At 52.2% G+C, this 22,020-nt stretch overlaps 1 protein-coding gene across 1 annotated transcript in view; it reads left to right on the top strand.

The window, feature by feature from the left end:
• Positions 1-22,020, top strand: part of LOC147663829 (uncharacterized) — a 276,738-nt gene that overhangs the window by 109,010 nt on the left and 145,708 nt on the right. The window contains exon 3 of the mRNA XM_086950177.1: positions 1,638-1,722. Coding sequence (XP_086806303.1) covers positions 1,638-1,722 — 85 coding nt within the window. The remainder of the gene's footprint in view (positions 1-1,637; positions 1,723-22,020) is intronic.

Raw genomic sequence — 22,020 nt, forward strand, 5'->3', positions numbered from 1 at the left:
ATTTTTTTTTAAATTAAGGCCATGCCTCCCCCACCATGGATCTGCCAATGGCTCCCATGGTCATAAAGAATGGAGGAAGGACTTGTAAGTGTCATGGTTGGTGAGATTTAAGTGGAGCTCAATCACCAAAAGGGTAAGGGGAGACTTTTGTTTGAGTTAACTTGGTAAGCCTCTCTATCACTTATCTATACTACTACAAAAACTGCCAAGCTCTAAGATAGGGTGTTATTAACCCTACTTGTATGAGGGACATTAACACCTCACTAGCTGCACTAACTCTATTCTTCTAAAAAAAAAAAAAAAAAAAAAGGATGTAGTTCCTCACCCACACAAGGTGGCATGCTTTATCCTTGGGATGCTCCTTCCTAGCAACAATGCTGGGCGGGCGCAGCCAAGTCCATTGTTCTTTTTTTTTTTTTGGATTTGTTGAGGGTTCCTTATGCTTAAAATGTTATTAAGAGTGGATAGGTATTTCTAAGATTTATTCTCTCATGTAGCCAACTTATACAAGGTTAAAAACAGCATGATGAGGGTAAAGGTTTGTTTCTAGGACACCTCCTACATCACTAATTCGTGGTTGACATGATTCTGCCCAACTTATTTCAATTCTTTCAAATTTTTTTACCCCAAGGAGACACCAGGCTTGAACTTGCGTTTCTATAAACGAATAAACTTGTCTACAGGTGCTCCAGTGCTGGTACCTAATATGATGCCTTTGTGTCTCCAATGGTGGCGCAAAGGAAAATATCAAGTTACCACCATATTACCCGACTGAAAGGTTTAACATTTCATTATATGATTTCACTGTTGGGTTCGAATGAATAGGTTGGTTTAGGGCAGTTAGGAGGGTCTAGATGTCCTGATGAAAGCCCTGGGACATTTACTGCACAACAGTTAGGGCAGAAGGATGTCTACCAGAAGTTAGTGATAGTAAGGTGCCTGCTGGAGCTAGGTTTGTGACATTTCTAAGTTCATTTACCTTACCCTAGCACAAAGATTTGCAAGCAGATGCTTGCAGAGGGCAGGTCTGTTTTTAGTAATAGCTTTGTTTGGTAATACATTACTCTGCTGTCCCAGCAGTGTAGTTTGAATGGTACTTCTTGGAGCATGGTTCATGGTACAGGATTCATAGGGAAGACCATATTTGCTAATTGGGGTATAGTGCGGAAAGGGAACCTATCTGGATGACTTGGGAAGCGCATGAATTGAGAGGGGGAGGAATTGCTGCAACTGTGTGGAATGTTTAGTGATAGTAGGCCATGGTGCGGTTCAAGGGATGGGTGTAGAATGTTATAGCTTTGTTTTGCTCAAACCAGTCCCCTCAGCATTTTAGCAGTAAGTGTTGAATACATCATTGTGAATTGTCATCTTCAGTTCAGTTTCTGACCATTTGATGGTGTGCCTTTAAGTGGTCTCTTTAGATTAAGATATTCCTTTGTTGCATGTTGAATCATTTTTAATGCACTGTCTATATACATTACTCCCCTTTTCGGGGGGCCAAGAACTGGGCATTCGGTGGCAGAGGCAGCCAGTCCGAAAGGAGTCTAGGTAGGTGCTGTGCCTTTGGTTAAGAGTAGGACTGTAGCAGCGTTGATTCTTAACCATAGTCTCAAGTGTGTTTATGTGTACCATTTTAGATGCTGGCTGCAGTAGTACTGAAGGCGACAGAATATCTCTCAAGATGCAAGAGAACAACAATCTCTGACATGCTGGACAGTAAAGGTATGGTGCAGCATACATTAGGTTTCAGTAGTCCTTTTATTTGCTTAGATTGCAAATTTTGCATCTAAAATTCCACCTCATTGTAACAACGTTCAAAAGTTTGGTGTACAACAAGAAAACAAATGTGCAGTTCGCAGTAGCGCAGTCTTCATTTCAGCAGCCCATCTTGTATCAAAATGCAGAACGATAGACCCCCAAGAGTGCAGCTGTGGGTTTGGTACAGTGAATCCTTTCCCCAGTAGGAAAGACCATCAATGAGGCCCACTCTGCCCTGTGTCCCTATCGCACCTCCAATCCCAGACCACCCCATCAGTCAGTGCTGCCCTGGTGCTCTCAGGAAGCTGTATCCTCCACTCCGACCATGGGCCCCAGATTTTTTTTTATAACATTTTTTATTGCCATTTGTCATATTTACACACAAACACTTAGTCATTCCATTCCATCTTGTTTTCCTATGTGATACAAAGTATTACACAGGCTATGTACCTTTGTCGTCCCTCCTGTTGCTATCATTGCGTCTAACACATACGACAGAAAACATTACTTCCATTTTATAAACCGTGGTATTGAACCGTTTTGTGTGCTGACCATTAACCGAGGTCTAACCTCTACAATATATATTCCTGGGTTCATGTGTCTATGTATGCCTGGTGCCCCAATATATCTTGGGTAGGTCTTGCATGGAGATCTTGCTGATAGAGCCTCTCTTTTGTCTTTTTTTTTTATTAAAAGAAAAAACTGAAAACTAAAAGGGTTTAACCATGAACTGGAACAAGTAACAAACCTGCATGGTGGTCGGATTTCTTACAGGAGCTAAGACCTATCTGATCCTATTACGGGCAACACTAGGTGGGCGGGGGGCAGAGGGGTAGTTTGACTTTCAACTTACAACCCCATACTGTCCGAGTAGCATAACCAATAGCAGGACTTCCAGAAACTCCTGTTTGTGCTCTAGCTAGACCTAAAGCCAGATCTTGAAATCTATTCCATACTTTCTGTTTTGGGGGTGGGGGAAAGAGTCTCAACAAGCAGACCTCAACGTTAGGATTGTATCGCGTCACCTGGTACACTAGTTCTTCAGCTCTCATGCACCAATCCAGCTCTCATTCCCGTAGTGATGGTGTTATCACTTCCCCATCTCTATATCCTGTCTCGTCACGCCACCATCCGAACATTACAGAAATGGTGCGTGTGTGTGTGTGTGCGCTCCAGAATCTGGTCTTCCCACACTCACAAGGCCACCAATTGTGGAGTGAGGTGTATCGCATTGTCCAGGGTATCTGAGATCTTGCCCCCCATCCCCTTCCAAAAGCCCTGAATCTGCGGGCTAGTCCAAATCATATGGAGTAGTGTCCCTCTGTGCCCATACCCTGTGCACAAAGGTCCATCTCTATTCTACCCATATGAAATAGCTTGGTCCTGTTGTATGCCCAGTGCAGAATCTTCATATGTATCAGCTGGAATCCTGCCCTTATCGCCACCTCACGGGTGTAGCTGCAGGCCGCCCTCCAATTGTCATCCTCCAACCTACCCATGTCCTCCTCCCATCCACCCTTTAAGCAATTGAATGGGTTAAGACTAATGTGTAGCCAGGTGAGTATATTTGTGACACCGCATAACTAATCAAGGGAGCCTCTAGAACTCTGAATTCCAGAGGGTTTCCCCTGGGATCTCTGCCATCAGGTCTCCATAGCTCCGTAGGATGAATGGCAGTTGTAGGTATCAGAGGTATTCATTGCCTGCCAGCTCATATTGTCCTTGCAGCTCCGAAAATAGTATGGTGATGCCATTGCACCTGTTAAGGGCATCTGTTCCCCACAGTGTGGTTTCTAGTGTCACTTTACCTTTCCACCCCAGGGCATTGGTTGACTTTTTTCAGATTTTTACCAACATCTCCGTCGGTGGGGTCAGGGACAGGGGTGCCCTCCCTGTACTCTCATATAGGCGATGGACATAGCAGTTCGGGTCCATTGCCCGCCCGTGTAGCTGGGTTGCCCAGTTGTAGAGACGCAGGTTAGGAAGGGCAATTTCCTCTCAAGAGGTTTCCTTGTCAGTATGAGCAGGGCTATTCTTGGGGTACCCTTGTCCCACAATAACGTTGTGGTGACATTGTCCACTCCCCTTTTAGAACCTCAAATTTAATGTTTTGTAGGACATAAAGAAAGGTTGGCATGTAGATCTTATAAAAGCGGGCCCTGTCCAGCAGTGTCAACAGGAGCTTCAGTGAGCGACCCACACACCCCTCTCGTTAACCAGGATCATGGTGAGGATTTCCTGAATAAATAGCTCCTTGGCTGTGGTCACAGGAATGTCCTGGTACTTAAATCCAACCGATTCCCATCTAGGGGGATAGCACCGGACTTCATAATGCGCCTCTTGTGAGAGCAGATAGACTACCGATTTGCACCAATTGATGCAGAGTCCAGAGTAAGACCCAAAATCCACCAGAATTTGGAAGATTCTGGCATGGAGGGGGCTGGGTCAGCCAGGTAGAGCAGTATGTCACCTACATAAAGGGATACAACATCTTCACACCCAGTCTCATCACAGCCTTCTAAGGAGTGCATCCCGGCATATCCAAACTGCCAGTGATTCAGCTGCCACTGTTAAAAGTAGGGGGAGAGAACAGGCACCCCTTGAGACTGCCCATGCCGAGGCCAAATTCCGCAGAGCTCGCCCTGTTCACTTTACCCTGGCAATTGGATTTTTGTATTGCAGCCGCACACAGGACAAATAATGTGGGCCAAAACCCATCTTTTGTAGTCGTACCCACAGATCGGGCTACTCAATGGAGTCGAACACTCGGCATTTGGCTAGTAGGATAGCCGGTTCTGCAATTCTGTCCCTACGGGCCAGGCAACCCGCCAAGCGCTTGAGGTGGTGTCTGATAAATCCAGACTAGTCAGGCTCCACCATGGAGTCTATCACTCGCTTCAAGTGATTTGCAAGGACCTTCGCATATGTCTTAGTCTCTAGACTGAGCAAGGAGATTGGACTATAGGAGGCACACACCCTGAAGGTCTTCCCCAGCTTCGGAATCCGCTCTGTTGCGGCCCTCATATCCTGCAGGATGACCTCCGGGCGCTATAAACATATCTTGCATTGGACACGCTATGCAGGATTAAAACCACTTGAAACACTCGTCGAACAGACCATTTGGGCCCTGAGATTTCTGTCCTTTCATTTGGCCTATAGCCTCAGAGATTTCCATCCCCGTAATCCCTGCTTCTAACTCGTCCCTCGCATCCCTCCTCAGTTTAGGGGTTGAGAGGTCTACCACGCATCCCTCAGGCCTTTTCACCCCTTCGGTCCAGGTTTGGTATAGACCCTTCAAATAAGCTGCAAAAACGTGTGCGATCACCGCTGGGGTTTTAGCCATGTCACCCATAGGCGTCATGACTGCAGACACCCACTATTGACCCTCATCTCTATGCGGCAGCCAGTCCAGAAGCTTCCCCCGCCTTGTCGCTCGTCACGTATATCGTACCCTGTTGGGCCTAGAAGTTTGCCTACGCTTCCTGTTGGTAGTGTGCCCTTAAGTCTGGTCTCCGTTTCTTGATCTTAGGGGTGAGTTCTGGGGAGAGGGCTGCCATGTACTGCCCTTCCCAGGTTGTCAATATGGCCTCCATCTCTCCCGCTTTCCTGTCTTTCTTTCTCCCCCCTCCCCCTTCCGAGACCTTCATAATTAGTTGGTCCCTTGCAACTACCTTAAACACCTCCCAGAGGATAACCATGAAGTCCACTATCCACTTGCTGTCTGTGAAGTTAGTTGCACTCTGTGAGAAGTTGGCCTGATATGATGCTCACTAGTTCTAGTGATCACCTTGTATCAGTCCAAACAACCCTTATGGTGATTGGTTGTAAGTCAACCTTATAGACCAGCTATCCTAGTAGCGTGGACAAAAGCATTCTTTAGGCTAAACTCTTTATGGCATGTGAAGCCAGCTGTTTTACCACATGTAACCTTTGAATACCAAATGAAAAGGACACCACACAGGTAGTTATGAAAATAAACAGTTATTTATTAACTAATATACACCTCTGAACTCTTTATGAGGTCAGAGGGCTAAGCACATGACAAACTCTTAGGAAAAATAAGTTTAAGTTGCACGATTTACAATGGTGCCCTAGGGGCACGACAAGCCATATACTAAATTAATGGAATGTGAAAGTCAATTAAAGGAATGGAGCTGTCCAGAGGATGTAGGATCGCTGGGACCACGCTATATTAACTTGAGGTAAGTAATAGGAGGCCCACGGAGCGCGTGTGCAGAGTGTGAACTCACACGCGAGATGCATACAAACGTCTAAGGACAGTACAGTTTATAGAAAAGGTGAGCATGGACGTTCCTGATTAGATAGGACTGAAACGACAATGGAACTGGACACTAGGATAGTCAAGCTACCCTTGAGCACCGAAATGCTCGTGTTACCTCACCCACAGGCTGCAGGTGCATAGGTGCGAAGTCGTGTCGGGTTTCTGCGTCAAAGTCTATGGAGCCTTGAAGAAAGATGCTGCAGGCGACCAGGAGGAAGGTGTCCGGTGCAATCCAAGGGTGGATTGGTGAAGAGAAGAACCTGAAAGCGGAGGGGACAATGTTCAAAGTCACTAGCCAGTGACTGGAGTGGAACCAGGAGTGGAACCAGATGTCGTTGTCGCGATCAGGTGAAGGTGGACGCTTGTCTCTGCAGCCACGTGGACCAGGTGGTGTCTTCGACGACCAGGATGGAGGCACGAGCTGTCCCACGCAGGCTCTCGCTGTCGGCGGTGTCGTCTCCGGATTCGGGTTCAACAGGCCTTGGCAAAGGCAACCCACGCGGTGAGTGGAAACGGCGTCTGGAGTGGACCAGGAGAGTCCGGGGTGCTCCTCTTTTGGAAGGGAGCAAGGGCCAGTCTGGAGCAACCAGACCAGCAGCAAAGTTGTCGGTGTTCGTCGGCTAGGAGGTCACTAGCCAGCTGGCAAGTGACCAGACAACGCGTCGAGTAGCAAACAGGCAGAAGGGCCCCACGCAGATCTTGTGGATGCTGGAGGGCTGATCTTCGATGCAGGAGCTGCTCGGGGTCGGGGCTTCTCAGTCCCCAAAGCACTTGGACGAGGATGCCTCGGAAGTCGTGCTGGAGCGAAGTGCTGCTTCTTTCAAGATGGCCAGTCCCACGTGTCTCGTCGCACCCACGGGTCTCAGCTCTGCTGCAGATGTGGGTTGAAGTCGGAGAGGTCTGGGAATCCGGGTCTCGTCGGGCTCTGAAGTCTGGATCCTTTGCAGGAAGACGACAAAGGGAAGTCGCGGTACGCTGGTGGTGCCTGCAGATGCAGGGTGGACACTCCTTGCCCACAAGGGAGATTCCTTCTGTCTTCTGTGGAGCTGAACGTCTAGGTCCAGAGTTTCTTCTTGTGAAGTTGATCAGGATAATCTGATTTGGAATGGGACCAGCTCCTACCTTTATTCAGCTAAAGGGGGCTGCACTACGACTAGGTCCCTCCTCTGGGTGGGACCAGGAAGGGGGGTGGTTACACCCCCTTTCCTTTGTCCGGTCTTGCGCCAGCTCTGGGGCTGGTGTGCCCCAGGAACTGGTTCTGACCGGTGTATGCACGGGGCACCTTGTGTGCCCCATGCATGTCTCATTCCTTTGAGCCCTGTCCTACCTAATACACAAAATCCTGTCTGGGGTGGTGCTAGCACCTCCCAAGGCAGGAAACCCTTTGTCCAAGCCTCCCTCGCTGGAAGGACTCCCAGCAGCAGGAGGTCAGACTTGTATCTGTGGTGGCAGCATCCATTTTGTGATGCTGAGGCTTGAGTTAACTTTAACCGGGGTTCACAGTTACATACATGTCGTGTCCCACTAGAAGGGTGGAATGCTAACCCCGTCGCCAGAATTGGCGAGGGGTTAGTATTCCAATTCGTATGACACCTTACTCGACATGTTTTGATAATGCTATGCCAAAGTTAGCATTTGACCGCGAGGTTCATAATGCACTTAAGAGTATATGGTATAGCGTTATCATGGAACAGCTATTAGGACTTGGTTCCGCAAGCTGCAAACGTGCTCAGCTCACGCCAGAGCACCATCTCACATAATTCCAAGCACTCTGCCTTCAGGTTTGTTAAGGCCTGCCATAGGAGTGACTGATAGGAATATATGTGTCCATTTTAGGGTTAGATATAGAGATACTATATCTAAAGCAAAGGGTGACTACACCACCTTGCCCCAGCTGTCGTAAAGCCAGTTGTGTCAGATTTGGATGGCCAGCCAGGGGTGGCATAATACATGCTGCAGCCCCCGTTAGGCCCTGGGTGCACCTATGCCCTGGGAACCTAAAGTACACTGTACAGGGGCTGATAAGGCGACTCAGTATCCAATTAGATATGTACCTAAGGTACATGGAATCCATTTTACAGAGAGAGCAGTGGTCCTGGGGTCCTGAATAGCAGGGCCCCAGGTCAACTAAGTCGAAAAACCAGCAAAACACCAGGCAAAAAGTTGGGGGCAACCATAGTCAGATATCCACCTTCCTACACACTGTCACAAGCTTTCGGATGTGCAAGTCCGTCAATTCCCAAGGATCAAGTTTACATTCTCCTGTCTGTCTTGGGGTGGAAATCATCAAGTATCTAATGATGGGGAATGGTCTGATATAGCTCTCTGCAAAAAGACTTTTTGAATGAATCGTCTACGCTGGGGGTGTGGGACCAGAAGTGATCCATTTTAGACCGAGAGATCATCATTTTAGTAGCATAGGAGTAGTGTTGTGTCTGGGTGTTCCTCTCTCCAGAAATCAATCCTGCTCCAATGCCTATAGGAATTGGGACAGGTGGTGGTCTGGCCATGATCTCTCGCCTGTCACCGTCACTCCATTCATTTCACTCCTCACCATTAGGTTTAGGTTTCCCTCAGTGAGTTGGAGTGTCTTCGGGAGCGCCACTTTCCAGTACCCTAGCTGGGGGTATGAGGGCCTTCATTGCTGACATTGTGTCTTTTGTTTCTGCTATCATCTGTGGTGTCTTCTGTCGCGCTGCACTGAGGTTGGATGCCCCTTCCTTTCCAACTAGTGACACGCCTCTGTTGCTGGGTTAAAGAAGTGGGACCCGTCCTTGTCAGGTATCCTCAGTTTTGCGGGGAAGAACAGTATGTATTTCAAGTTCAGCATTTCAAGTTCACTTACAAGGAAGGTTTCTCAGATTTGCACTGTATTAGTATAGTTCCAGTGTGTATGTTCACCTTGCCTCCCCCCAATTCCCACGCACCATGTGCTCTGTTCATCTGAATGAAATTATCTCGATCTCTGAAATTGAGAAGCTGTGCCACCACCACGGCGGGGGGCAGGGCCCCTGGTGCCGGCGGTCGACCCGGCACTCGATGAGCCTGTTCCACTGTAAACAAGTTCTAGGCCCTGCCCACGAACACTGTTGATCTAAGACATTAATCCAGGTACAGCTCCATGCTGGAGCCTTCAGCCCCCTCCTGGAGCTCCACTAATGGCTTGTTCCGTGTGCGGGTCAATCATTTATTGTGTTGCGTACATCTTGGTATCAGCATTCGATAGCACTGTTCGCAATTGAAGTTTCCATCTTAGCTTGCCTGTTTCTAGTGGCCTGCACAGAAGAGTCCTCGGTCTATGGCGACCACATCGATCTTATTTTCCAGTGCTGTTTTTTTTGGCGGATCGCCTTCTTATATCGTCACTATGTGGGATCCCAGTCCGTGGTCTCCCACTGTACCGGCATTGTTGCCCCCAATCCCCCCCCCCCTCAGGGTTGGGGCATTTCTGCAGCATTTTCTGGATCTTAGTTCTCACCATAGCAGCGTTGAAAGTTGGTTTCGTCAAAGGTCTCCACAGCTAGGCTCCTCTACGTTCTCCTGTCTTAAACATCTACCACCGTGCCGCTAGGGCTGCTGTTGCGAAGGGTCCCCTCCTGCTGGCCCCACCCAACCACTATAAGTGCCAGCCCCCCAGGAACCAACAATTCAGTAGCCGCAGGGCAGCAGCACGGGCAAGCCCCCTTGCAGGCACCAGCATCCACCCACCAACCCACAGAGGCACAATCCCCCAGCTCCCATCTGTCTGCCTCGTGGCCACCTCTTCAGCTATAGATTCTCTCACCAATGTGGGCGAAGCCTCCGACTGAGTTTTCTCCAGTGGGTAGGCAGCCACCCCCCTTCTGTCATTTAGGGTGGGTCTCCGTCTGATCCCCTTCCCCGTCCCGATCTTTCCATTGCTGTGGCCACGATGCTTGCCGTCATGCAGGCACTACTCCTCATCTCCGGCTAGCCACTCCTGCAAACTTCCACGGATGGCTGGGCACTGCCAAATCCACTTCTGCTGTGCATGCCAGACTGCTCCACAGAAGCGGGTTACCCCATAGCCCTGAAGACACTGCAGTTCTGTCCTCTAGTATTGAGGGGTGGGGGGGAGAGAGTTCCTCATTTTACTCTGGGCCCTCACAGTGATGCACCAGCTCTGCCGCAGCCTTCGCTGAGGTGACCGTGTTCATCTCCATCTTGTTCCTCTCGCTTAGTCTTGGAGCCATGGTAATCGCACATCTGAGATGTTGCCTGTGGGCGCTCCTCTGCTTGCCGCTCCCCCAGTCCAGGGGTTGCTAGAGCCAGCCACCATCCTGGACCAGGATGCAGAGGCACAGGAGAACCGAATCCGTAGGGTCCGTCGCCGGAACTGTACACCATTGTGATCGGCTCCATGCCAGGCAAACCAAGCTCTCATCCCAGTGTAATTCATGTCATTTTGGGAATTTCACGTTGAACTTGTTGCACAAAATTCCCCAAATTGCACCACTATGACGCTATTTGTGGTGAAAGTGTACCAAAAATGATGGAGACCGTTGTTCACAGTTCTTTTCCTAAAAGTGTTTGCACAAAAATTTGACGTGATGATGTAATTTGTGGTAAAATATAGTGCAGAATGACTGATTTGCAGGATTACTGGTAATTCTGCATAATTTTTTTAAAATTTCTTTTACTGACTTGAATCCAAATCAGCAAGATTCACACAACCCAAACAAAGAGTAGGAGAGGCTGCATCACAGTGCCAGCTTAACAACCTCCCCAAACCCATCCCCCGCAGGTTAGTCTGGATTAACGTAAGCTTCCCTAACACACAAAGAGCAAGCACAGTTCACGTATTGGCAGTGCAAGCTTTCTCTCATACACAGAACAGGTACTCCATAGTGAGTTTTGAGACCTTACCTCAAACTCTAACCTGATTCTGCGCAAGCAGCCCGAATAACACAGAACAGATAGCATACAGATAGCACATGCAGGTGGAAGTCATGCAGTGGGGCACTAATGTACTCTGATGGTCTCTTGAACCCAAACCACAGGTATGCAGGCAGTTTTGAGGGGGGCAGATTTCTATTTTGGTGTTATCCTGTCCATGGCCATGTGTGCCAGAGAGGGTAGGTCTGTATGCTAATTCTGTGGTCCCCTTTGCTCCAGCAGTGTGCATATGAGAAATGGAGGAGTCCGTGCCCTCATCAGTGTGTTGATTTATGGCAGTGTTACTGGTTTCTGACTTCCACCAGCATTCATGCCATCCATCTGCAGACCATGTAGGTCTTTAGCCATCTCTGGCTCAGCTACACTTAAGGAGGTCCTTAGTTTGCCATAACATGCTTGACTGCCGATTTTCACTTGCCATCACGACGGCATAAACCCTATACCCCTATAAACCTTTGGCCTTAAGGACCCTCCTACAACACTGTAAAATTCCAAGCTAGATCACAGCCATCTTTCAAGAGCCTCACACAATCCTAAGATGGTCATTAAAAGTCAACACCCAGCTTGCATTCATTCTTCTCTAGCCCCCTCATCTAATGGCTTTCTGATGGATACTTCGCACTGCAGGTACTTCATCTTGTGAATATTTCCCCAGGCATCAGACTGGATCTAGAATCTCAAAAGCAGTACTCCTGTGTGCCAGTAGGTGACGCTGTGTGTGTCTGCACCAACTCAGTTCTGCTCCGAAAGTAACAAGTTCTACTCCTGCTGTCCTTAAAGAGTTATTTTTCGAAAATCCTTTTTAAAATTGTGCAAAGGAAATATGTTGCTGCCTAAAACAATAGGATTTAAACCTTGTAGGGACTATTGCAAGCCTGTACCTGTAACAGATTCCCTTGGTATGCCCAAGGTGGGAACACCACTCCAGGGCCTATGTCCACTCTGCTAAGATGAACCGGAAGACCATACAGGACTGCAAGTTGAAACTCTACATCGACAAACATGTGAAGACTCCATTACGAGACTGGTTGAAGTTTAAAGTCCTTTCCACTACATATATTTTTTGCGACCAAAGTCTTTCGGGAAGTTGTAGAAGCACAAAAAGTCCAAGCTGGAATTGGTATCTTATGTTATGTTAGCAGGTATTTATAGAGCACACAGAACAAAGTATACCAACACGGTAGCTACTGTTTAAAAAGCAACGGTTTTAACTGTCTCCGTGAAGAGATCCTGGACCTGTCTGAGCGAGGGGGGCAGGCTATTCCAAAGGCGTGAAGCCACCACCTGAAAAGATCTGCCCCCTATCCCAGAGAGCCGTATCCTAGGGGTAATGGTCAGAAACTGGGCAGAAGACCTTATGGTTTGGCGTGGAGTATAGTACTGGAGTCTTTCCCCAAGATATGGGGCACCTATTTTATTGAAAGCTTTAAAAACCAGCACTAACGCTTTAAAATGAATCCTCTTCTGCACCGGAAGCAAGTGTAAGGAAGACAGAAGAGGGGTCGTACCTGTTCTCGGCCCAGCCAAAAGAATGTCTCTGGCCGCCACATTCTGGATCACCTGTAGGCAGCTAAGTAAATAATCAGGAAGGCCTAAGTTCAAGACGTTTACGTAGTCCAGTCTTGATGCCACCAAGGCCTGGACTACCGTCTTCCTGTGAGAGACTGGAAGCAGGGGGAGAAAGTTCCTTAGCATTTACAGTAATCCAAAGCAGCACCCAGCCACTGATTGAATCTGCGCTTTCATTGAAAGAGAGTCGTCAAATTTGACCCCAAGATTTTTCACTATGTTGACACGCAGCGGGGGGACATGTCTTGCGACCACCAGTTGTGCCATATTGCACAGTGATGGGAGCCGAAGAACATAATCTCTGACTTTTCAGAGTAGCACTTCAATTGATTTTGCCTAAGCCAAGAGAACATCTCTGAAAGAAAGATGCTAATCCTGTTACAATTGAATTTGGCGCCCTTCTCACAAGTAAACAGCAATTGTGTGTCATCTGCATATGACACTATTTTTTCCCAGTGTTTCTCGGCGAGAAGAGCCAGAGTAGCCATATACAAGTTAAACAACGTTGGGCTGAGAATTGAGCCCTGTGGGACCCCGACATTCAAGGGGGGATGGGAGCCGAGAAAGGCAGGGACCAAATTGTTTGCTGCCCTTTGTCCCCTTTAAGCTACTCTTGAACTTGAGAAAGGGCCCAAGGGTGTCAGCGTGCCACTTGATCTCTCTCCCAAACTTCTGAAGAGCTGATTCCACATTTGTTCTCCAGGCAACCCCAATTCCCAGGCCCAAGGCAATGTTGTAGGACATCAAGCCCTTTAGGAAGCCCATGCTGCACGTATTTGTTAATGATAAATAGCTTGTAGAGTGCTCAGCTACCCCAGCAAAGGGGCGTCCCGGTGCTAATCACAGAGAAATGGAGAGACCACTAGGATGGGCAAGGGGACCTATGGTGACGGGAAAAGATAAGACTTTATTGCCTTACGGAACGCCAAGTAGTTTTTCAAACTACTAATAGGCAAAGGGAGAGAATTCCATAATTTGGCTGCCCGAGTATGGAAAGCGCACCCGCCGGCCCGTACTCTCCTCACCCTCGGAGCCACCGCCAAATGTAGGTCCGTAGAACGAAGTTGGCGGGAGGGAATGTAGGTTGAGAGCAATGTAGCTAAAATGCCAGGCGAAGATGAATTCAAGATTTTAAAAGCATGGCCCAGGGACTTGAACTTCACACGTCTGGCCTCTGGTGTAGTTTATAGGGCCAAGGACCCACAGAAGCCTTCAGTCAGAGTGCCATCAACAGCCCACCTCCCCTAGCACCATCTGAGTTTCTTGAATCCGCTTCAGGTTCCTCACTGACTTTGGTACTGACTTCAGTTCTAACACCGCTCCCTGTACGTGTCCCCTTGACATTGAAAGCAATGCCTACTTCTCCAGAAAGTTTCACCACCTCTAGTGTTTTCTGATTTTCAAGCCAGCCTCGCCAGAACTTTGACCAAGGCCGTGTTCCGATCTACAGGATTGTAGCCAATAGCCAACCCTTGTGAGTCGGGAATATTGCTTTACCTGAGCCTGTTCCAGGTGAGGTCGCCCCCACACCGCTGCTCCTGCCCGCTGTCTGCCAGCACCTTGCCCTGCTGACTGCGCTCTTCCTGCTGCTGCCTTCCCTTGCCCTGCAGCCCGCCGTTTGTTCTCCTGTGTGTCCCCTGTTGCCGTTCGCCCGCTGACTTCACTTTTCTCCCCCTCTGCACTCCGCCGTTATTTTTCGCCTTGTTCTGTTGCCCAGTGTTCTGTACTAGTGTTCCCCTGTGTTCCCCTCTCCCCTTCGCCTTCTGCACCACCCCTCCAGCGCGCTCCATGCCCAGCCGCCGGACGACCCAGCCACCGCTGAGCCGCCCTCGGCCCTCCCTTCCCGCCACTGCCTCCGGCGTCTCCGCCCCCCTCCTGCCCGTTGGCCGCCCCGCTCCCGCCACCCAGCTGACCCGCCCTCCCGGCTCCTCACTTATGACGCCCCCAGGGCGACCGCGCACGCAGCGGCGCGCGCAGCCGGAGCGCCGAAGGTGCGCCGAAGGTAAGCCCGTCTGCGCCCGTCCGCGCCTGGACCGCGCCCAGTGCCAGGACCCCTGTTTCCCGCAGACCCCAACCCACCCACCGGACCTACAACGCCACCGAACTCTACGCACTCAATGCCGGTAGAAGCCCGGGCTGCTACCGGGCCACTCCGAGACGCACCCACGGACCGTTCTGCTACCATTCCTGCAAGTTCACCTGCATCAGGACCTGCACTACCCCAGCACCGATCAAGCCAAGCCACAGCAGCAACCACCTCAAGTGCATCCTGCTCAACACCCACTCCATCCACTGACACGCCATTGAGCTCTGGAACCTGCTCGACACCACAGCCCCAGACGTCGCCTTCCTCACGGAAACCTGGATGAACGCCTCCTCAGCGCCCGACATCACCATCCCGGGCGGCTACAAGATCATCCGGAGGGACCTCGTCAACCAGATAGGAGGAGGCATCGCCATCATCCACAGAAGCACCATCCGCATCACGACCAACTCAGACGACACCCTCGCACCCGCCGAACACCTGCACTTCCAGATCCACATCAACCCCAAGACCACCCTCAGAGCCACCCTCATCTGCAGACCCCCGGGACCACGCACACAATTCAGCGAAGACATCGCCGACTTCATCAGCCCGCACACCCTCCCCTCCGCTGAATACATCCTCCTCGGGGACCTCAACTTCCACCTGGAGAACAACGACCGCAAAACCACCACCCTGCTGGACAACCTCGCCAACCTCGGTCTCAAGCAGCTGGTGACCACCCCCACCCACTACGCCGGACACACACTCGACCCCGTCTTCTCATCCAGCAAGGACATCACCTTCAGCCACGCCATCGGACTCCCCTGGACGGACCACAGCTGCGTCCACTTCAGCTTCAGAAAGAACACGACCCACCACCACCAGCAACAGGTTGCACGCAGAAGCTGGAACAAGGTCACAGCCGACCAGCTCTCAACTTCCCTGAGCATGAACCCTCCCACCAGCACAACGAACCCAAGCCAGGCGGCCACCAACCTCGCAAAGTGGATCAGCAACTGCGCAGACGACCTCGCCCCTCTGAAGACCCCGCCTAGCAGACCCTGCAGCAAGAAAGCCCCATGGTTCACCGACGAACTCAAGAGCTCCAAGAAGAACTGCCGAGACCTCGAGAAAGCCTGGCGCTGAGACCCAACACCGAACAACATGGCTGCCCTCAAGCTCGCCACCCGAAAACACCACCAACTGATCCACGCCACCAAGAAGTCTGCATTCAAGGAACGACTGGACAACAACGCTCACAACAGCAAGGAACTCTTCAACATCGTCAAAGAGCTCTCCAACCCCAACGCCGGAAACAACGACATCACCCCTTCACAAGACCTCTGCAACTCCCTGGCCTCCTACTTCCACAACAAGATCGCGGACATACACAACAGCTTCAGCACCCAACCGATGCACACCACAACTGAACCAGCGCCCCCCACCACCACCCTCCACGCCTGGACCCCGATCAGCACCGAAGACACCATCCGCACGATGAACTCCATCCACTCCGGATCTCCGACCGACCCCTGCCCTCACCACGTCTTCAACAAGGCCGACGCTGTCATCGCACCCCACCTGCGGGACATCATCAACACCTCCTTCGACACAAGCCACCTTCCCGGAGAGCTGGAAGCATGCCGAACTCAGCGCTCTACTAAAGAAGCCATCAGCCGACCCCACCGACCTCAATTACTACCGCCCCATCTCGCTGCTCCCGTTTCCTGCAAAAGTCATCGAGAAGAGCGTCAGCAAGCAGCTGGCCGCCTTCCTCGAGACTAACGGATCCCTCGACCTCTCGCAGTCTGGCTTCCGGGCCAACCACAGCACCGAGACCGCCCTGATCGCAGCCACCGATGACATCCGAGCCCTGCTCGACAACGGAGAAACAGCGGCCCTCATCCTCCTAGACCTCTCTGCGGCCTTCAACACTGTCTGCCACCGCACCCTAGTGCAGCGCCTCAGTAACGCCGGAATCCAGGAGAAGGCACTGGAATGGATCATCTCGTTCCTCGCCTGAAGGACACAGAGAGTCCGCCTCCCCCCGTTCAGATCAGAAGCCACCGAAGTCATCTGCGGCGTTCCTCAAGGCTCCTCGCTCAGCCCAACCCTCAACGTCTACATGAGCCCCCTTGCGGCCATCGCACACCAACACAACCTCAACATCATCTCCTACGCCGACGACACCCAGCTGATCCTCTCCCTCACCAACGACCCCGCAACCGCCAGAGCCAACCTGCACGAAGGGATGACCGAAATAGCCAAGTGGATGATGAACAGCCGCCTGAAACTGAACAGGGACAAGACGGAAGTCCTCATCCTGGGATCCTCACCCTCCGCCTGGGACGACTCCTGGTGGCCCCCCAGGGCAGCGCACCCAAACCAACAGACCACGCACGCAACCTGGGCTTCATCCTGGACTCCTCCCTCTCCATGTCCAGACAAGTCAACGCCGTCTCCTCATCGTGCTTCAACATCCTGCGCATGCTACGTAAGATCTTCCGGTGGATCCCCACCGAGACAAGGAAGACGGTCACCCAGGCCCTCGTCACCAGCTGTCTGGACTACGGCAACTCCCTCTACGCCGGATCCACCGTCAAACTCCAGAAGAGACTCCAGCGGATCCAGAACTTCTCAGCAAGACTCATCCTGGACATCCCCCGTCACAGCCACATCTCCGGACACCTGAGAGATCTGCACTGGTTCCCGGTCAACAAGAGAATCACCTTCCGTCTCCTCACCCATGCACACAAAGCCCTGCACAACCAAGGACCAGCATACCTCAACAGCCGCCTCAACTTCTACGCTCCCACCCGCCAGCTTCGATCGACCAGCCACGCCCTCGCCACCGTCCCCCGGATCCGAAGAGCCACCACAGGAGGAAGGTCCTTCTCCTACCTGGCCGCCAAGACTTGGAACTCCCTCCCGACCCACCTCCGCCTGACCCAGGACCACCTTGCCTTCAGGAAACAGCTCAAGACCTGGCTGTTCGAGCAGTAGCGGACCCCCCCTCCCCTAGCGCCTTGAGACCCTCCGGGTGAGTAGTGCGCTATATAAATGCATTGTTTGATTGATTGATTGATACCACGCGGCAGAAACAATGATGACTATGATGATGGGGCTGAATTTCCCCCCCAATAATGGTACACAGAATTACAGGATGACAGTGGTGTAGACAACTCTCCAAACACTAGAATTGTCTCTCCCTCTGGCCCTGCCATAGAGAAGATTGATTCTTTCGCAATTGTTATGAGACTGGCTCCAGAGGTTCTTGACCTTCAGTTCTCAGTCATGGAAGTCAAGACCAAAATCCTCACTGAGGCTCTCCAACCTTGCTAGGCACACACTAGACCTCTTCTACCATTTAACAAAGCGTTTACAGATATCCTCTTTGGTAGTTGGGCAAAGCCATGCTCTGCGTCCTCAGTCAATAGGGAGGTTGCTCGTTGCCACATGGACCAGTATCTGAAAGAAACAGGTTAGTATTAGATTCCTTACCTTAGAATATCCCCAGGCGTCAGTCTGGATCCGGAAACTTTTGCGTAGCAGTACCCCTGCGCGTCGGTAGGCGTCGTCTGCGGCTCCGCGTCGGTCGTCGTTGGCGCCGGGACGACGTCGCTGGAGTACTTAGACACCATCCTCTCGTTCTGACGTCAGTTCTTCTTTTTTCCGCGCCAGCAAGCGCAGGTCTTGGGAAAGTGGTACCCTTTAGTCATTTTTCGACTAAACTTTTCCGATCTTTTTGATCTATTTTTAGAGTCGAACAACTCCATTGGTGCCGGTAGGGATGCCCGGTTTCAAGCCCTGTGCCGACAGCGACCGACTGATGTCGGTTTCCGACCCCCATCGCCGGTGCCTGTATTGCTTAGGGGCCGACCACGATGACAAGTCGTGCCCAGACTGCCAGGCCTTGACGTCGAAAGCTAGGCGGGAGCGGTCCCGTAAGCGCCTCGAGATCCGGCAGTCGCCTCCTGGGAGGAGGTCGAGGGACCGGTCGCGGGACCCGAGTCATCACAGTTCGGCGAGTCGACACCACTCGTCTGGCTCCAAGTCCTCAGGTAAGAGGCATAAGAAGTCGAAGAGGCGACATCGCTCTAATGACCCATCCCCCCCCCCCCCCCCGGCGATCGTGCCGCTCGGCGGGGGTTCGGGTGGTTCTGAGCCGCAGACGTTGCGGCCTGCTCCATACCCGCCGTTCCCTGGGCCGAACGCAACGCCAGAGGAGATCGATGCCTTCCTTAAAGCCATGAAGTCGCTCGCTCCTCGGTCGGGTTCCGCGGCGCCTTCGGGCCCCACGGTCCCGACTGGGAGGCCAAGCAGGCGAGGTGCTTCGGCCCCGGCGTCATTGGCGACTTTGGTCGCAGGGCCTCACTGGATCCGGATCCGGGTCGCCGCTGGTTGAACTTACGACCCCGACTGCGTCGACCCCTAGGGTGTCGCCCCCGGTGCCGTCCCCACACGCTGCCGTCCCTGGTCCCTCCCTCTGTCCGATGCTGGCTGAAGAGCAATTCTTCTATGATCCGGCTCCATCCTTTACCCCTGCATTCCAGGAGATGGAGGACGAGGGAGACTGGTTTGGTCTGAGGACCCTCTGGCACGGGAGGGTCAGTCATTTCAGGACTGGACAGAGGAGCTAGGGGAAGCCAGTGGCCTGGACACCTCCCCAGACACTGGTTTTGTCTCCCCTCCTACCGTGGCTACTGAGGAGGGGGCTGCTTATAGTGTGGTGCTGACGAGGGCGGCCAAGGCATTGGCTCTTGAGCTCCCCATCGCAGCTGTGTGGTCTAACATCCTCACAGAGGTCCTTAAGCCGCAGGTAAGCTCTCCGGAGCCTCTACTGCCGTTTAATGAGGCTCTCACGGACGTCTTGTTGGGCACCTGGTCCAGGCCCACTACAGGTCCCCCTGTAGATAGGAACGTCGCTAGGCGCTACCGCCCTGCTCCGGGTGACCCTAGTTTCCTGTCCACCCACCCCGAGAGCCTGGTTATCCAGGCCCCTACTTAACCGCCGTGGCGGTAACTGGGGACAACGGCGAGGCCAGTCCACATCCACCCGCGCAGCATCCGCCTCAAAGCCTTCCTAATCCGAGCTTTCAGGCCCATTTGACGCCAGTGGGTGGCAGGGTTCGCCATCCCCTCCTCCACTGGTGCACCATCACATCAGACAGGTGGGTGCTGCAAATTGTCCGAAGGGGCTACTCCCTCCCCTTCGAGGCGACCCCTCCAGCCATGCCACCGCAGTGCCACCGCGTGTCGGGGGGGATCACTTGCAACTTCTGCAAGAGGTAGTTACTGCCCTCTTGGCCAAGGGGGCCATCGAGCGCATTCCTGGGCCAGAAGTAGGGTGTTACTCCCACTACTTTCTGGTTCCCAAGAAGGGCAAAGGGGGCCTACGCCCTATCTTGGACCTGCGGAACGTCAACGGCTTCTTCCGGAAGAGAAGTTCAAGATGCTGACTTTGGCTCAGGTCTTAGCTGTCCTAGACCCGGGAGACTGGATGGTAGCGTTGGACTTGCAGGACGCCGGCCCACCGGCGTTATCTGCGGTTCACGGTAGGCCACGAGCACTTTCAGTTTACCGTGCTCTCCTTCGGCCTTACCAGCGCCCCTCGGGTGTTCACAAAAGTGATGGCGGTGGTCGCAGCTCATCTACGCAGATTAGGGGTGTCAGTCTTCCCCTATCTCGACGACTGGTTGTTGAACTGGGGCTCGCCCCAGACAGTAATCAGCCGACCTCCTGCACCTGCTGGGAATCTCCATCAATGTTCCGAAGTCACACCTGTGTCCCTCTCGGAAGCTCCTCTTCATCGGAGCGGTTCTAGACTCGGCACAGTTTCGGGTTTATCCTCCCGAACAGCGGGTTCCGGATATTCGGGCTCTGATTCTGATCTTTCAGCCTTAATCCCAAGTCTCGGTCAGGTTGACGCTGCAGCTTCTGGGGCTGATGGCCTCCTGCATCCTTCTGGTGCATCACGCCAGGTGGCGGATACGGGCTCTGCAGTGGGACCTGAAGTTTCAGTGCGACCAGCATCAGGGCAACTTGCCTGACCATATCTTGATATCGCAGGGCACTGCAAGACCGTTGCAGTGGTGGCTCACGGACCGCAATTGGGTCAGCGGCAGATCCCCAACCGGAGCACGTACTTGTGACGGACGCGTCCCTCCTGGGCTGGTGGGGCTACATGGGAGAGGCGGCGATCAGAGGCCTCTGGTCTCCGGCGGAGTCCCGGCTCCACATCAACCTTCTGGAGCTGCGGGCGATCCGGCTTGCACTGAAAGCATTCCTCCCCTCTATCCGGGGGAGTGTAGTGCAGGTGTTCACAGACAACGCCACCGCCATGTGGTACTCTAACAAACAGGACGGGAAGGGGTCGTGGACCCTGTGCCAGGAGGCTCTGCGCCTCTGGCAGTGGCTGGAACATCAGGGCGTGACCCTGGTGGTTCAATACCTGGCAGGTTCCCTGAACGCCAGGGCGGACATACTCAGCCGTCTGTGCATGATGGATCATGAATGGCGTCTGAACTCGGACGTGGAGCAAGGTCTCTTTCAGCAGTGGGGAGAGCCTTGGTTAGATCTTTTCAGCACAGAATAGAACGCGCAATGTCATCAGTTCTGCACGTTGGAATTTCCACGGCGGCACTCGCTCGGAGATGCTTTTCGTCGCGAGTGGAGTTGCGGTCTGTTGTACGTCTTTCCGCCTATACCAATTCTGCCCAGACTGCTGAAGTAGATCAGGCGCGACCGGGCCCAAGTCATCCTTGTGGCTCTGGACTGGGCACGAAGATACTGGTATCCCGAGCTACTCAGCATGTCAGTCTATCCCCCGATTCGTCTGCCTCTTCGGGAGGACCTTCTGTCGCAGCAGCAGGGGACGGTCCTCCATCCGAACCTGTCCAGCCTCCACCTCCATGCATGGAGATTGAGCGGCGACAGTTGAGGCTATTTAACTTGCCTCCTGAAGTCTGTGATGTTATTCTGGCAGCCAGGCGCCCCTCCACAAAATCGGTATACGCCTGCTGCTGGAACAAATTTGTAGCATGGTGCACAGCAAAGGCTGTGGATCCACTCTCTGCCCACCTTTCTGAGGTTCTCCTCTTTCTTCTTTCTCTCGCTCAGCAGGGCTCTGCTCTGGGCACTATCAAGGGCTACCTCTCTGCCATTTCCACCTTCTTAAGGATACCTGATCAGCCCTCTCTTTTCAAGTCCCCGGTTGTAAATAGGTTCTTGAAGGGCATCAGTCATATGCTCCCCCCTGTTCCTTTCGTGATGCCTCAGTGGGACTTGAACCTTGTTCTGACTTATTTGATGTGCGCTCCCTTCGAGCCACTTCCTAACTGTCCTCTTCGTCTTCTCACTCTTAAGACTGCATTCCTGGTTGCCATCACCTCTGCCAGGAGAGTGAGTGAGCTCCAGGCCCTTTCTTCACAAACTCCTTTCCTTTCTGTCCATCCGGACAAAGTTGTGATTC

Source organism: Lissotriton vulgaris, unplaced genomic scaffold, assembly GCF_964263255.1.
Source record: "Lissotriton vulgaris unplaced genomic scaffold, aLisVul1.2 SCAFFOLD_474, whole genome shotgun sequence".
In the NCBI taxonomy this organism is placed as follows: domain Eukaryota; kingdom Metazoa; phylum Chordata; class Amphibia; order Caudata; family Salamandridae; genus Lissotriton; species Lissotriton vulgaris.